The following is a 15,439-nucleotide window of genomic DNA, read 5'->3' as shown; positions in this document are numbered from 1 at the left end:
GATTGTTGGTCATTAGGAGTATGTCTACATTACAGGACAAAGTTGAATTAAGATACGCAAGTTCTGCTACATCAATTGCATAGCTGAAGTAGCTTAACTTGGCTTTTGGCGCTGTATACACAGCAGGAAGTCAAAAAGGACACTCTTCCTTCGACTTCCCTTACTCCTCATGAAAGCAGTTACCAGCATCGACCAGAGTGCCCCTCTCACTTCAAATTAGCTCTCTTAACTAGACCGCTAATTCAAACCTGGAAGATTGACAGTGGTAACTTCAGTCTTCCTCTGTAGTGTAGTAGTACCTTAGGTGACCTAGAGATAAAGGGCGTTTGTATGTTCTCTTATTATCAGTGCTTTAAGTGTGCCATGTCACAAAATAATATTGCTACAGTCTGAGCCAGGTAGCAATGCAGACTTCAGACCTGTTTGAGGGAAAACCTTGCTGATTTCATTGGCTGCCTGCCCTTCTTGCCTATATCTGGAATGAAGAACAAGTGATCAGAACTGCTGCAGAAAGGAGAAGAAAACTCTGTCTCGTTCCTCTCAGGAGTCCAAGTGGCTTTCAAAGGAAGTGAGAAAAAGGAGCAGAACCCCGCCCTCCTGTGAACCAGACAGGAGGGCTCGTCTTCTCATCTCTCTTCCCTACTGAACCTTGCCTTAAACGGGTCCAGTTATGACATTTTGGGGATCAACCCCGATGAGTGAGGGGGCTATCATCTTGCCCTGCAATCTGGGATGCTTCATAATACTTTGCTGCTAGACCACTCACTAGCAGCCAAATAGCAGGCAGCTCACGCCCTGAGGCTATGTCTAGACTACATTCCTTTTTTGTAAAAGGGTTGTAAATTAGACGTATCGCAATTGCTAATGAAGCGGGGATTTAAATCTCCCCTGCTCCATTAGCATAAAAATGACTGCCGCTTTTTTTCTGCACGAAGCTTTCCCGGAAAAAAGCGCCAGTCTAGACGCTGATCTTGCAGAAAATAAAGCCTTTTCCAAAAGATTCCTTATCCCTCTATGAAATAAGGGAAATATTTCATCCAGCGCGTTATTACGCAAGAAGGGCCATGCTTCTGCAGAGCGTCCCCACTATCCACTCGCTCTTGCATAAGAAGATTTACAGTAAAGCGTGGTAAAAGAGGGCTTCTTGTGCAAGAGCTACACTCTTTTCTAACAGATGTAAATCCTCTTGCACAAGAGCTCTTGTGCAAGAGGGCAGAGTGGATGCACGACAGGGGTTTCTTGTGCAAAAAAGCCCTAAGGCTAAAAGAGCCATCAGAGCTTTCTTGCACAAGAGAGTGTCTTCACTGCCATGGATGCTCTTGCGCAAAAGCATATCTTGCATATGGGAGTGTGGACGTGTTCTTGCGCAAGAGTTCTTGCTCAACCCTTGAGCAAGAACCCTTGAGCAAGATGTTCTTTCGCAAGAAGCCGCCAGTGTAAACATAGCCCTTAAGTCCTCACTCATACCTTTGCCTTCTCTGTGCCCCACTCCCACCCCTTTGGAGCCAGTGTTGGGGAGAACAGGCTTTTAAACTAGCTCTTCCCCCCAGCACCAGCTCCTGCTTTCTCAGCATGGGGACAATGTGACAGTTAGGAGTGTGGGTGGTAACAGAAGCATCTTAACCCACTTCTTCAGATGAGTGGAACGTGCCCACAAAAGCTCATGCTACTATATAGGCTATGTCTACACTGGTGGGTTCTTGCGCAAGAACAGCTGTTCTTCCACACAGCATCCATGCTGCCCGCCTGCTCTCGTGCAAGATTTAAAGTTAAGCATGGTAAGAGAGGGATTCTTGCACAAGAGCTACTCTCTTTTCTAACAAGTGTAACAAGACCCCTTATGCAAGACGGCAGTGTGGATGCACGGCAGGGGGTTCTTGCGCAAGAAAGCCCTATGACTAAAATGGCCATCAGAGCTTTCTTGTGCAGGAGAGCATCCACACTACCATGGATGCTCTTGCGCAAAAGTACATGGCAGAGTAGATATGTTTACACAAAAACATCTTGCACAAGAACCCGCCAGTGTAGACATAGCCAAGCAGTCCCTGCTCACCCCAGGTCCTGACTGCTGCGCTTCCGCCTTTTAATTATAGTAAGAGTTGCATGGGCAGGTCTTACTACATTTAAAAGGCAGGGGCACAGCGGGGATAGCGAACGCCCCACCTCACGCCCTTATGGACTAATCCGGTAGTAGTGGGTGGACATCCCAACTGCACGATTAGCTGATGAATCGAAGGCTACGTCTACACTGGCCCCTTTTCCGGAAGGGGCATGTAAATTTCACCAGTCGTCGTAGGGAAATCCGCGGGGGATTTAAATATCCCCCGCGGCATTTAAATAAAAATGTCCGCCGCTTTTTTCCGGCTTTTAAAAAAGCCGGAAAAGAGCATCTACACTGGCCCCGATCCTCCGGAAAAAGCGCCCTTTTCCGGAGGATCTTATTCCTACTTCAAAGTAGGTGAAATTTACATGCCCCTTCCGGAAAAGAGGCCAGTGTAGACGTAGCCAAAATGTAACATCCCGCCCCAGGACACCCATCCGGTCTCTTGCTCTTCCAGGACAGCCTGGGGCAGGGGCTGCAGCTCCCAGGCACCCTCCGTGCCAGCTGGCTGGAGCAGGGGGTCTGCATTGCTGCTACTGCCAGCACCAGGGCAGGAACTGGGGGATGCTGCCCCCCCCCCCCTTGCAGTGGTTTCCCCAGAGGCAGAGCCTAGAGTTGGGTTCATTGGCTCTCAGCAAACGCCCCGCCCACTGACCCCAGCGCAGCCCAATAGCGACAAAGCGCCCAGGCAGCAGCAAGGCAGAGCCCCGCCCCCCGCTCCCAGCATGCCCCGCGGCGGGGAGACTGGTTCCTCCCAGTCCTGTGAGCCGAGCTCTCAGGGCACCCGCCCCGAGCGTCATGGCGACCGCCTCAGTCCGCGCCGCTCCCGGCATGCACCGCGCGGGGGAGGGGCCGCTGGCTCTGCGGGCTCGTAGCTAAGATGGCGGCTCGGGCGCCAAATACGATTGCGACTCGGCTGCGCGCGTGAGGCGCCGGGCGGGCGGCATGGAGGCCGCGGCCTGCTTGAAGTCCCTGCTGCTGGCCGCCGCCCAGTACCGGGCCGCCAGGAGCGAGCCCCACGCGGCGCTGCTGCAGCGCAGCCTGGAGGTGAGCGCGCGGCCGGCGGCGTCACGCCCCTTGCTCAGGCTCGCCCGCCCCGACGGGGAGGGGGGGGGGAATTACTGTGGGTCCTACCGTAACGGGCGCGTGTTTTCTTAGAGCCCGGGGGGGGGGGGGCTTTTAAAAAAAACGATGCTGGGAGGCGCGGGGCTTGGCAAAGCTACAGCAGCTGAATCCCCCCCCCCCCCCCCGCGACACTCAGCTCGAGCCCCCGCCCCGCGCCCTTTGGCTCTGGAACTCAGGGGCGGTTGCAGAGGCAACGGGATGGAAGGGGGGGGGGGCTCAGTGGTTTGAGCATTGGCCTGCTAGACCCAGGGTTGTGAGTTCAATCCTTGAGGGGGCCGTTTAGCAACCTGGGGCAAATCTGTCAGGGGTGGTACTTGGTCCCTCCCTCTGCAGCATCATCTCGCTCTGGATTTGGCTGCTGGTCTCATTACATCGCTGCCTTGGAAATCGCACTTCTTGGATGTATTTATTGTTGGTCTTGCTTCTGGGGGCCCCGACGTGACGCTGTAGAAGTAACTTGCACGACCAGGGAGCTTTTTTCTGTCTCTAGTCAATTTATCTTTTCAGATATGGTCACTGTGTTGCTTTTCCTGTGTAGTAAGTAAATTGGTTCTGTTGCTCCTTTAGACACAGGAACCGAGTAAAGGAAAACGCTATTTTATATACACTTGCACTCTGCCACCTGCCTAGACCTGCCCCCCCCCCCCCCCCAGCCCTCTCCTGCACCTGACCTCCTGGCCAGGCACTCCCCCCTCCTTCAGCCCACTCCTTCATCCTGTCAGGCCCCCCACTTCTCAGCCGGCTCTTACACCCTACCAGACCCTGTGCCCCCCATCTCTATCCTACTCCCCAGCAGTCCAGTACTGTACACTAAACCCTTTACTCCAGAACCTAGGAGGGCCCAAAAAAGTACCAGTTCTGGGACTCCAGAAGAGTTAGTCTGGCCCATGAGAATCCCTGAATTTCTGTCCTCCCTATCCTCCTCCCCTTCTCCCTCCACCCCCTCCCCCCTGGAAAGATAAGAAATGTATGTTTTTTTAAAATATAAAGGACACTACAGTAATGAAAAACATATTTCCAGAATTCTAAAAATTCAACAAAAGTGAGCTTGAAAAAGGCAAATAAAAATGTCAGTGTGCTGTTAGTGATGCTAGAGTTATTGACAGTATTATCTTTTCAGTTCAGTGCAACTTAGGGATGTTAAATTTCAACTAATTAACAGAATAGTCGATGGAATTTCCATCAACTATTTGATGAGTCGATAAAGACTTCTGCGTTCTGCCTTTGAAATGTACAAGAGCACCAGCAGGGGCTCTTGTCCATTTCAAAGATTGAAATGCTGTGTGGAGGCCAGGGCCACTAGGGAGTCCCGGATAGTGGACTAGTTACTTACATCCCTAGTATAACTACCTTCTCAATCTTGTGTTGAAATGAGACAAATATGGTTGTAGTTATATTAATAGTTACTCTAACATGTCTTTTAGGTTATCTCTGGATTGAAGCTAACGAGATTGTTTGCATCAAACCAAATACTGCCTAGCGAATGTCTGAGCTGTCTAATAGAGCTCATCGAGGACCCAAATATAAGTCCATGTCTAACATTGTCTGTGATTACTTTGTTGTCACAACTAGGTAATTTATTTACATCTAACTTTTCTTTTAAGAGAATTAAAGCTCATTTTTCAAACATTTTTAATAAATCTTAAAACAGTTTGAATCAGTGACAGGTTGCATGCAGAAGTGAGTTATCTGCTATATTATCTGTGCAAATTGCATTGATTTTAGGGATGGGGAATTAACTGCGTGCTGGAGAAAAATTACCAAGAATTTAGTTTTCTATTTTATTCCTGGCAATGTCTAATGTCTTGCATTTTATGGGATCACAGAAATTGCCAAACTGAATAATAAAAAAGCCATCTGATTTAGTTCCCATACCAGATGCTTCAGAAGACTATGTAAAAGCTCTTTTGCTTGACTGCTATCTAATATACCCATATAGGAGAATTTTGATTCTAAATCCATACAGTCAGTGGTTGTCTTAACATTCAAAACATATGATGGTGTGTATCTCTTTCTCTACATCAACCTGGCTTATGTAACCGGTGAATGACACATGGCAATATTAATTTTCTTTGATAGTTGCTTTCCCTTTGAGATGCTTCCCGGTTGCAGTCAGCAGAAGTGTCTGAGATATGAAACAGAATGCAGGGCATTTGTTACAGGGATGCATTTTGGAACTTGCTCCAGGTTTATTCAAGCCAATCTCCAGGATCTGCTTGAAGGGTGATCTTTTCTCTCTGGTCCATGAAAGTCAGGAAATAAATGAAGTTGCAGAGTATTGGAAGTGGGCTGGCCATTTTAGGTTTATTACGTCTGGGTGTATGTTGCAGTGATAAGGGGTAGATAATCTGTTTTTAAAGGATCATGATGGGTTCCGAAAATGTAACAGTAATGTAGGTGAAATGCCTATATTAAGCTTATTAAATTATTTTGTAAGTTTCTTGTACTCTATCCAAGGGTGATAAGTCATGGTTGGAGGTAGATATGAGAATGAGTAGTTTATAATGGCAGTGATTTCCTTTATAAAAGTCTGCATGTTTACTCAATAGTGTGACTAGTTCTATCTTGAGGTGCATTTGATTTGTGAGTAAACTGAGTTTTGAGGTCCCCCATTTCCCATCTTACTGGGGAAAACTGCAAGTGGATTTTTCTGCTCATGCTAGTAAAACTGCTTGACAGTTTGCACAGCTGACCTACAATAATTCAGGAGGGTTTTTTTAGATAGGATGGAAGGGTCCTAGTAACATCCTGTGAAATAAGTGGTAGTGGTCCCATTTCGCATTTGGACAGAAGGGAGGCTAGAAACAAGCAGAGAGAAATTTTGACTTGCTTATGGTTATAGATCATGTAAAAAGTTAGAACTGGTTTTAAAACAAATACAAACTAGGGACAGAGCTCAGTTGCTGGTTTCCAATTTAGTGCTCAGACCACTAGGAAATGTTGCTTCTGTTACTAACTGTGGTTGTGCAGGATGACTTTAATAAATGCCTTTACATTATAGTTTTGGACAGTGAGACCAGAGAAGCTCTTCAGAATACTTATAATTTGACAAGCGTGCTGGCAGGAGTGGTTCGCCGAAGCTCTACCAACCCTAATGATCCAGTATTGTTACAGGTAAAAATAGTAATGCTTAATACTTTATCTATACCATAGAGTTAGTTCTTTTAAACAGTCCACTCTCAAACATTTATAACAAAACCAAAATGTTATCTTTTCAGTAAGCAGACATCTCTAAAAGACATTATGCACTTAAAGGAACTCAAAATGATCTTCATAATAAATAGACGGCGAGGAGTCCTGTGGCACCTTATAGACTAACCGAAGTGTTGGAGCATAAGCTTTCGTGAGCAAAGACCCACTTCGTCAGATGCATGTAGTGGAAATTTCCAGAGGGAGGTATAAATATGCAGGCCAGAATCAGGCTGGAGCTGACCAGGTGGATCCAATCAGGGAGGATGAGGCCCACTTCTGGTAGCTGATCTGGAGGTGTGAATTCCAAGAGAGGAGAAGCTGCTTTTGTAGTTAGCGAGCCATTCACAGTCTTTGTTTAATCCTGAGTTGATTGTGTCAAACTTAAAGATTAACTGTAGCTCAGCAGTTTCTCTTTGAAGTCTGGTCCTGAAGTTCTTTTGCTGAAGGATGACTACCTTTAGATCTGCAATTGTGTGTCCAGGGAGATTGAAGTGTTCCTCTACAGGTTTTTGTATGTTGCCATTCCTAATATCTGATTTGTGTCCATTGATTCTTTTACATAGGGACTGTCCAGTTTGGCCGATGTATATAGCAGTGGAGCATTGGCACATGATGGCATATATTACATTAGTAGATGTGCAGGAGAATGAACCAGTGACAGTGTGGCTGATCTGGTTATGTCCTGTGATGGTATTGCTGGTGTATATATGTGGGCAGAGTTGGCACCGAGGTTTGTTGCATGGATTGGTTCCTGAGTTTGAGTTATTATGGTGTGGTGTGTATTTGCTGGTGAGAATATGCTTCAGGTTGGCGGGTTGTCTGTGGGCAAGGTCTGGCCTGCCTCCCAAGGCCTGTGAAAGCTAGGGATCATTGTCCAGGATGAATTGTGTTCTGTTAGTTTCTTTCTTGGGCTTGTCCCGTAGCAGGAGGCTTCTGGGTACACGTCTGGCTCTGTCAATCTGTCTCCTCACTTCCTCGTGTGGGTATCATAGTTTACAGAATGCTTGTTGAAGATCTTGTAGGTGTAGGTCTCTGTCTAAGGGGTTGGAGCGTATGCGGTTGTACCTCAGTGCTTGGCTGTAAACAATGGATCGTGTGGTGTGTTCGGGATGGAAGCTGGAGGCATGCAGGTAAGCAGAGCGGTCGGTAGGCTTTCGCTATAGGATGTTGTTTATGTGACTGTCACTTATTTGCACCATGGTGTCCAGGAAATGGACTTCCTGTGTAGACTGGTCCATGCTGAGGTTGTATATTTAAGTTGTATATTTTATTTACTCTCTGTTTTCTATAACACCATCTAGGGATGTGAAATCCAGCTTAATTGGTTAATTGATTAAACATTGTTTATTTGGTTAATTGATTAAAGAGGAGGGTTGCTGAGGAAATAAACTGAACGGGGATGCATCGACTTGGCTGGAGCAGCCCCTGTCCATGGCAGGCCCCTGTGGGGGCTGGATTAGCCAGCTCCCACTGGTTAAGGTTAAACATTGACCTCCCTAACACCATCATAATAGTATCTAAGTGATGTACAGATGGTTCTAGAACTACTTTTCAGTACTTACAATCAACTGCTTATTTATTTTTATCTTGTGATTTCACCATGCTCTAATTTACAAAAACTATTGACTTAGAAACTTTCAACATTTACTTAAGAAGCTAGTGTTGGGGAGAGAGTTCATTTTCTATAATTTTGAAGCAAGTATTTAAAAAAATAACTCTTTTAGTTGACCTCTGTCTTGCATATTTCTATGCAACTTGTAACTAGGGATGTTAGATGTTGGGTAATTGAAGTGTCATGTAATCCCACAAAATCTTAAAGGTTAAACCAATTATTCTATAGTCCCTGGGGATGGGGATGTCAGCCAGTGCATTCCTGGCCCCACTGCTAGGGAGCCCTCTGCCATTTCTCACTTCTCTCCTGCCTCTTGCCCCCCCCCCCCCCCACTCCTCCCGTCTCTGATACAGGGGGAGAATGTGAGTAGTCAGCGAGATTAACTGATAAGCTTCGGCTTATCAGTTAATCATGTAGTCAACTACTCACTGACATCTCTACTTTTAACAGACCTTTTTAACTCCCCCTCGTATAGCACTCTTCATCTGTAGATCTCAAAGTACTTTACAAAGGAGACAGACCTCGCTATTCCCTTTCATACAAGGGAGACTGAGGCATAGAAGTGATATAAATACTTATATACACTGATTGTCTAGTCAACTTATTTGATCAGTCATTAATGAAGGGAAAACTGATTTTCCTCAGTGAAGGTCTGCAGATTACTTACAGTAATTTCATGGTTGTTTTCTTCCCTCTGTTCACAGCTGTTCTGGCACCAATAGCTGCAGGCTAATCCTACTCATTCTTAAAGCAGTCCTCCCCAGATTGATTTTGGTGCTTTTGAGCTGTTCTCTTTATTAACCAGGAGCATTTGGCAATGCTTTTTTTAAAAAACACTTTAGATTTTCTTTTGGCTTATACTGGTTTCCCAGCTATCTATTCGGAGACTGGTGGCTGCACAGCCGCAGGAAGGGGTGGGGGAGCGCTTCCATTCCCCCTCCTGGAGGTTGTGCCGCTGTGTGGGACCCAGGGGGGTAAGTGCTCCCCCGCCCAGAGGTTGTGTGGCTGCACGGGAACCAGGCGGGGTGAGTGCACCCCCGTCCGGAGGGTGGCTAATTCTCTGCACCCCCGCACCTGTAGAAGCCTCCCTTCCCCCGCACAGTTTGAAAAAAAAGTCTTGTAAACCCTGCGGGTTATACTCGTGTGCGGGGTATACAATATTTTTTTTTTACTCAAGCTGCAGAAACCGCGGAGTATATTCAGGTGCGGGTTATTCTCGGGTGTGGGGTATATTTGCTAAAAGACGATAGATCCAAATATAACCAAGTCTCAGAATTGATAGCCATTGTTCTTATGACCAATTAAACTGTTGAGAAGTACTCTTATCTGCAAGTGTCTATATTCTACAGTGGAATGTTGTGGGAAAGCTATGTAATTGATTTTGTTTTGTTTCTTCAGAGTATTCAACTTCTTCAGAAATTAACCTACAATGTCAGAGTTTTTCATGCCAACGCCAATGTTGATGAATTGATTTTATTCATAATGCACCATATGTAAGTTGTGTTGTTTTTCTTTTTTAGCTAAGCATGTTTCTAATCTTTAATAGCTTCATTAATGTGTTATTTCTCAAGCTTTTGATGTAGCATATGTTATGTAGTAATCACTTCTAAATCATTCGTCTCTTTCAAAGTGCTGCTGTTGCAAAGAATATTTAAAGATGGGACATTTACTTGTGATTTTTAACAGCTGGTGGAATTTAAGGAGAATGTGTGCTTTTTTGAGGAAATAATGAAAGAAATAAACCAAAAAACTAAAATAATAGTGAGGGCATTTAGATTTATCACACAATTTGAGCCGTTAACTCTACAGCAAGTTCTGTGTTGGCAGATATCTGTGCCTGTAGGAGAGCTCTCATGACGTCAGTTCATGCATCTGGTGTCCGTTGCAGGGTGATGACCATTGACATGAACAGTTAATGTGATTGGTTTTACTTTTGTATTGTGGTAGCTTTTCCATACTGACTGTGTATTCGGGTCTTGGGGTAGCCGTGGTAATCTGTAGCTGCAAAAATGAGGAGTCCTGGGGCACCTTAAAGACTAAGATTTATTTGGCATAAACTTTTTTGGGCAAAAACCTTTTGGTCAGTTGCGTGATCACATTTGCAGAACTGTTTTTTAGCCATAAAAGCTTATGCCCAAATAATGTTAGTCTTTTAGGTGCCACAGGACTCCTCTCTTTTTTGCAAGTTTATAAGCGTCTTTGTAATACTTGACTAATTGGGGTGGATGCTTTTGCATAGAAGCAGACTTCATTGAATTCTTAATGTATAAATTAAGCTAAATTTCTGTAACTGTTAAATTCTTACGTCCTGTGGAATTCTTTTAGCCAGTCAACAGAAGACGAATTAACAATACCATGTTTGGGACTCATGGCAAATCTTTGTCGACACAATCTCTCTGTTCAAGCTCATATAAAATCTTTGGTAAGAAACCTCTCTAATTATGTATTTTCCTTTGAGGGTAGACAAAAGGAAGAGATTAGTGGACTCTGATCTTTTGATGACCTAGAGCTTCCCTTTTGCCAAACACCCTGTTTCCTTCACATCCCTCGTGCAGGGTTTTGATTTCCAGTTGTGTTCCAAAGCTTGCTGTGCCATGTTATCCCACTGATCATTTTCCACAATTTTAATGTGGAGCCCCCACCTTTTCCTGTGCTTTGTTCACACCATTACCATCTCGTTCAGAGATCACATGCTGCTTTCACACTTCTTTGGTGAAGTACTAAATTAAGGTTTGAATCTGGTCCATCAGTTGAGGTGTTGAGAGAAGCACATTGTTTGGGTATAACTTGACTGTTTAAGGCTTTTGCCTTTCTGAGAAAAAACAAAAATCACCCCAATCTTCGTATTGGAGTCATGTCAGCATTGACACCAGTCTGTAAAACAGTACTGTACCTTACATTGTTGTTCCCACCACTGCACAAATTAATGTTAATTATGGCTTAGAGTTGAGTGATGAATTCACAGCTAAGTGGGAAAATTGTGCTATTTTATGGGGAAAGAGACAGGTTCCATGCCACTGGAATTAATCCAGGGGGCCAGATTAAAGTGAAAGAAGAAATATACATCTCAGCTACTTTCCCTGAAGACTCAAGCAGTAAAAGTTCTGTTGCTTAACACTTGTCTTGTCTTGTGGTGTGCGGGTGTGTGTTGTGTTAATTTCTCTGCTACAATTTTATTTATTACTGGAAACAATTTGGAGCAGTTACATGACATGAGGTTTAAATCAAATGCTGCAGAATTAGAGTACCCAGGGTACTAGTTAAAAATAATATAGTTATCTTTGAAGTTATTCCTGGTTAGTTAGAGAAAATTTAAACTAAAAATTTTCACCAAATAACTTTCACCCCAATTAAGACTACAAGGGAATAAAATAGAAATGTAAAATCTACCTTCAGCTTTGCCAAAGTATTTAGAAGTATACTTAGTTATTTTCAGCAAATGGAATAGTTAATCCTTCCATAGATTACATTAAATATAGACTTCCTTTGTAACATCAATATTTATTTTAAAAAAATTATACTTAGTTATTTTCAGCAAATGGAATAGTTAATCCTTCCATAGATTACATTAAATATAGACTTCCTTTGCAACATCAATATTTATTTTTAAAAAATTAAGCGAAATAGATAAATTTTGTGTCAGTTACACTAGCTAACTTTTTTATCTACAATGACTTGTTTGAGAAAAGGCATTCCATTTATCTTGAAAAATGAGGGTGAAAACCCATTTCCATTGTTTTATTTACCATTCAAGTTTGACTTAAAAATCTCTGTTCTTGAGGATACTTCTCATACCAGTATATGCCTTATATGGAAATAACATTTTGTATATTTCCCCGGTAATTCACTGTCCTCTTTCTGGGTTTCACCTTAGAATAGCTTTTAGGTTATGTTGAATCCTTACTTGTAAATCATTATTCCAGACAGTTCTTTTGGTTATGTCATCAATGTCTGTTAATGAGTTTCTCTTTTTTACATAGAATAACGTGAAAGGTTTCTATCGTACCTTGATCAGTTTCTTGGCCCATAGCAGTTTAACTATGGTCGTGTTTGCACTTTCGATATTATCAAGCCTTACTTTAAATGAAGAAGTTGGAGAAAAGGTAATATTTTGGAGTCTTGTTATGAAAATCTCATTGAAATTTGTAAACTGAGTAAAGCTACTAAATAACCTCATTGACTAAGTCAATTTTTCTGACTGGAGTTTTTGACTAGTGGGGCATGATTTATTGTTACAGAATAAATAGCTCTCATTCCTTTTTTTTTTTTTTTTTAAGCTTTTCCATGCCCGAAACATTCATCAGACATTTCAGTTAATATTCAACATTCTTGTAAATGGCGATGGCACACTTACAAGGAAATACTCTGTTGATCTACTCATGGATCTATTGAAGAACCCCAAAATTGCAGATTATCTTACTAGGTATGACTCTACTTAAGTATACCACAATTCTTTTTTTATATAGTAGTTACAAGTTTGAGGATGTTTTCTTTGAACTTTAAACTTCAGAAAACAATTTCATAACTATTCTAGGAAGGGACTGGGAGAGGACATTTTAATCCATTGCTGTTGAAAAATGTTTAATTGGGTAACTTTATTGAAATAAGAACTTAGTTTATTTTTTTCATTTATAATACAGATATGAACACTTCACCTCTTGCCTCTATCAAGTATTAGGCCTTCTTCATGGAAGGGATCCTGATTCATCATCAAAGGTATCTTACAGTGAGCGAAACTATGGAATCTTTTTACCAAGCATTTTGCCTAAATCAGGAGCTTACTTCTAATACTGGCTCTAGTTACTTGGTGCCTTAAGCATATCTCTCAGGTTTCAAGAACTACTGAACACCTTTGAGTCCATTAAAATCAGTGAGCGCTGAAGGTTCCCAGTACTTTCTGGGATCAGGTAGTTAACCTTTGTCAATTTCATTGTTCCTCAAATGAAATAATTCTTCTTATTTTGAAGATTGAGTCATAACCTGGAAATAGTAAGTCTAATGCATATTTTCAGTTTGCCTTGCATATAATGAACACTTAGCTATTTTTAAAGGGTTTTGTAAATCTGCCTAGGACTAATTTTACAACGTGGCAGACAATATGCGCAAAATCATTTTAATGCATTGGACATTGAATATATTAGTGAACAAAAAGATATAGGCTCTCTATATGAAGATTTCTAGAGGTATGTTGTTTGAAATCTCTTATGAATGTGCACATTCTCATCCATTAATATCACCATATATTAAGGTGTGCTTTGCCAGTAGATTGCTGGGCATATAGTATGCATGGGCAAAATATTTTTTTGTTTGGTTTAATAATCCTTATGGTTTGGTCAAATTATTTGGATTTCCATCACACTATTTAAAGGGATAGCTATAGAACCCTGAGAATCCGCAGGCATCCATAGATGTGCAAACAGGTATCCGTGGCTCAACTTTGCAGATATCAATGTGTGTACAAATTATGTATCTAGAACACTATAAATTTGGGGATGTCCACAGGTATTCATTGATGAGGATGCAGATATCATCTTCTCATTTTTGCAGATAGGGATGCAGATAAAATTTTGTATCTGCATAGGGTTCTAGAAAGCTACATCATAGGGAAATTGAACTTGCTGTCTTTTAAGAGCAATTTTTTTCTTTTAAATTAGCAAGTATACCTGGTTTCTTAAATACATTAATATCTAAAAAGGCTGCAAACAAGCAAGTGATCTTTTGTAATAGAAACCAGTATGGATGAATGATTCATTTTAATGAAAAAGTGGATATTGATTTAAATTGCATATTTTGTTAAAATGTAATTTCATTTAAAACTACATTTAGATTTCAAAACCTATTTGAAGGCCTAAATTGGCTACTCTATTATTTTAAGCTTCAGGGGATCAGAGTTTTAGTCTGTTACAGAAAAAAACAGCAAATGGTCAGATGACCTGAAGAAGTGGGCTGTGCCCATGAAAGCTCATGATAATATCTACATGTTTTGTTAGTCTATAAAGTGCTACCAGACCATTTGTTGGTTTTTTCTATTATTTTAAATTACTCTAAATAAATGATACGCATACAGTACATGTTTCTTGCCAAGCTAGAGAAAATCACTGACTAAGCACCTGAAACCAGAGTTAGGTTGAAATCCTTAACCAGCTTTCACAGCAATGGCCTCTTGTGCATGTGGCAAAAGTGTTTTTATTTAATTTTATTAAGATAGTTCAATTATTAACTCATTCAGATTGAGAAACAGACTGGGAGCTGAATAAGCTTGCTTTTTCTTTCAATCTGTGAATAAAAATCTCAGAGGATGAGGTCTGCTGGTTTTATAATCTTGAAGGATGTCTTGACCAGGAAAAGTCGGTTCATATAACTACTCAGTCAATCAGTTAAATTACTACTTATGTCAATCTGCACTTGAAAAGAAGTTTAAGCTAACAATTTTTATACTACCTTGAAGTGCTGGATATATTGGAAAAAAAGTTTATCAAAACATGTTTTGCTTTTAAAATGGATACATTAAGCAGAAGTCATAAATTGAAGTTATATTAGTAAATAAGAAATGTATTATTTGCCTATTTCTAACACTAACGTATATTCACTTTCTTAAATTAAACTATGAAATTGCTCTAATTTATATAGTTTATCCTCCTAGTAGCATAAATACAAAATGTTAGCATAAATACAAAATGTAATATAAAGGTTGTATTGTAAATTCATTTTTTTCATGGTTAAATGGCAATGAAAATAACTTTAGCTATTAATCTTATTTTGCTTTTTTACTTTAGCTATTTTCCTAATCATTGACTTAAATCGAGGTTTCCAGTTTGCTAAATTAAACTATGGCTATTAAATTTAGTTTAATCAACTCATCGGCTAGTCTGTGTATTTTCCATCGGCTAGTCGAGAAGCAGGGGAACTAATCCCTCTGCAGCTCTACCTTTTAAACATATTACATGAGGTTCGTGGATGATATAGTTATCATTGAGGAAGATAAAGAGAAGCTAGGGAGAATGGTGCAGGTGCTAAATGAGGAAGGGAAGTGGTATGGATTGATTATGAATATCAATAAAACGAAGACAATGGTATTTGGAGGTAAGGAAGATCAATGCAGATGGGATTGAACTAGAGAATATGGAGAAGTTCATGTATTCGGGGAGCAACATGATTTATGATCTAGACTGTAAGAAGGAAATAGCAACTAGAATAGCAAAAGCAAGCGCAAGTTTGAAAGCAATGGATAAGATCTGGAAAAGTAAAGCGATTAGCTTAGGAATGAAGCTGAGCGTCTTGAAAACATGTGTATTTAGCAGTGTGTTGTACAGATGTGAGATATAGGTGATAATAGAAGATTTGAAGAGAAGGATATTGGCGTTCGAGAGGAATTGTTATAGAAAGATCCTGAGAATAGGATGGATGCG

General features: G+C 41.5%; 1 protein-coding gene across 1 annotated transcript in view; it reads left to right on the top strand.

The window, feature by feature from the left end:
* The first annotated feature begins 2,848 nt into the window (after window positions 1-2,848).
* The window catches only part of CIP2A (cellular inhibitor of PP2A), a 33,215-nt gene continuing 20,624 nt past the window's right edge, over window positions 2,849-15,439 (top strand). The window contains exons 1-8 of the mRNA XM_075908291.2: window positions 2,849-3,148; window positions 4,651-4,798; window positions 6,228-6,340; window positions 9,429-9,523; window positions 10,356-10,452; window positions 12,011-12,133; window positions 12,308-12,453; window positions 12,671-12,746. Coding sequence (XP_075764406.2) covers window positions 3,047-3,148; window positions 4,651-4,798; window positions 6,228-6,340; window positions 9,429-9,523; window positions 10,356-10,452; window positions 12,011-12,133; window positions 12,308-12,453; window positions 12,671-12,746 — 900 coding nt within the window. The 5' untranslated portion in view covers window positions 2,849-3,046. The remainder of the gene's footprint in view (window positions 3,149-4,650; window positions 4,799-6,227; window positions 6,341-9,428; window positions 9,524-10,355; window positions 10,453-12,010; window positions 12,134-12,307; window positions 12,454-12,670; window positions 12,747-15,439) is intronic.

Source organism: Pelodiscus sinensis, chromosome 1 (genome assembly GCF_052426305.1).
Source record: "Pelodiscus sinensis isolate ZL-2025 chromosome 1, ASM5242630v1, whole genome shotgun sequence".
Classification (NCBI taxonomy): Eukaryota; Metazoa; Chordata; order Testudines; family Trionychidae; genus Pelodiscus; species Pelodiscus sinensis.
This window is presented reverse-complemented; position numbering and strand designations above follow the sequence as displayed.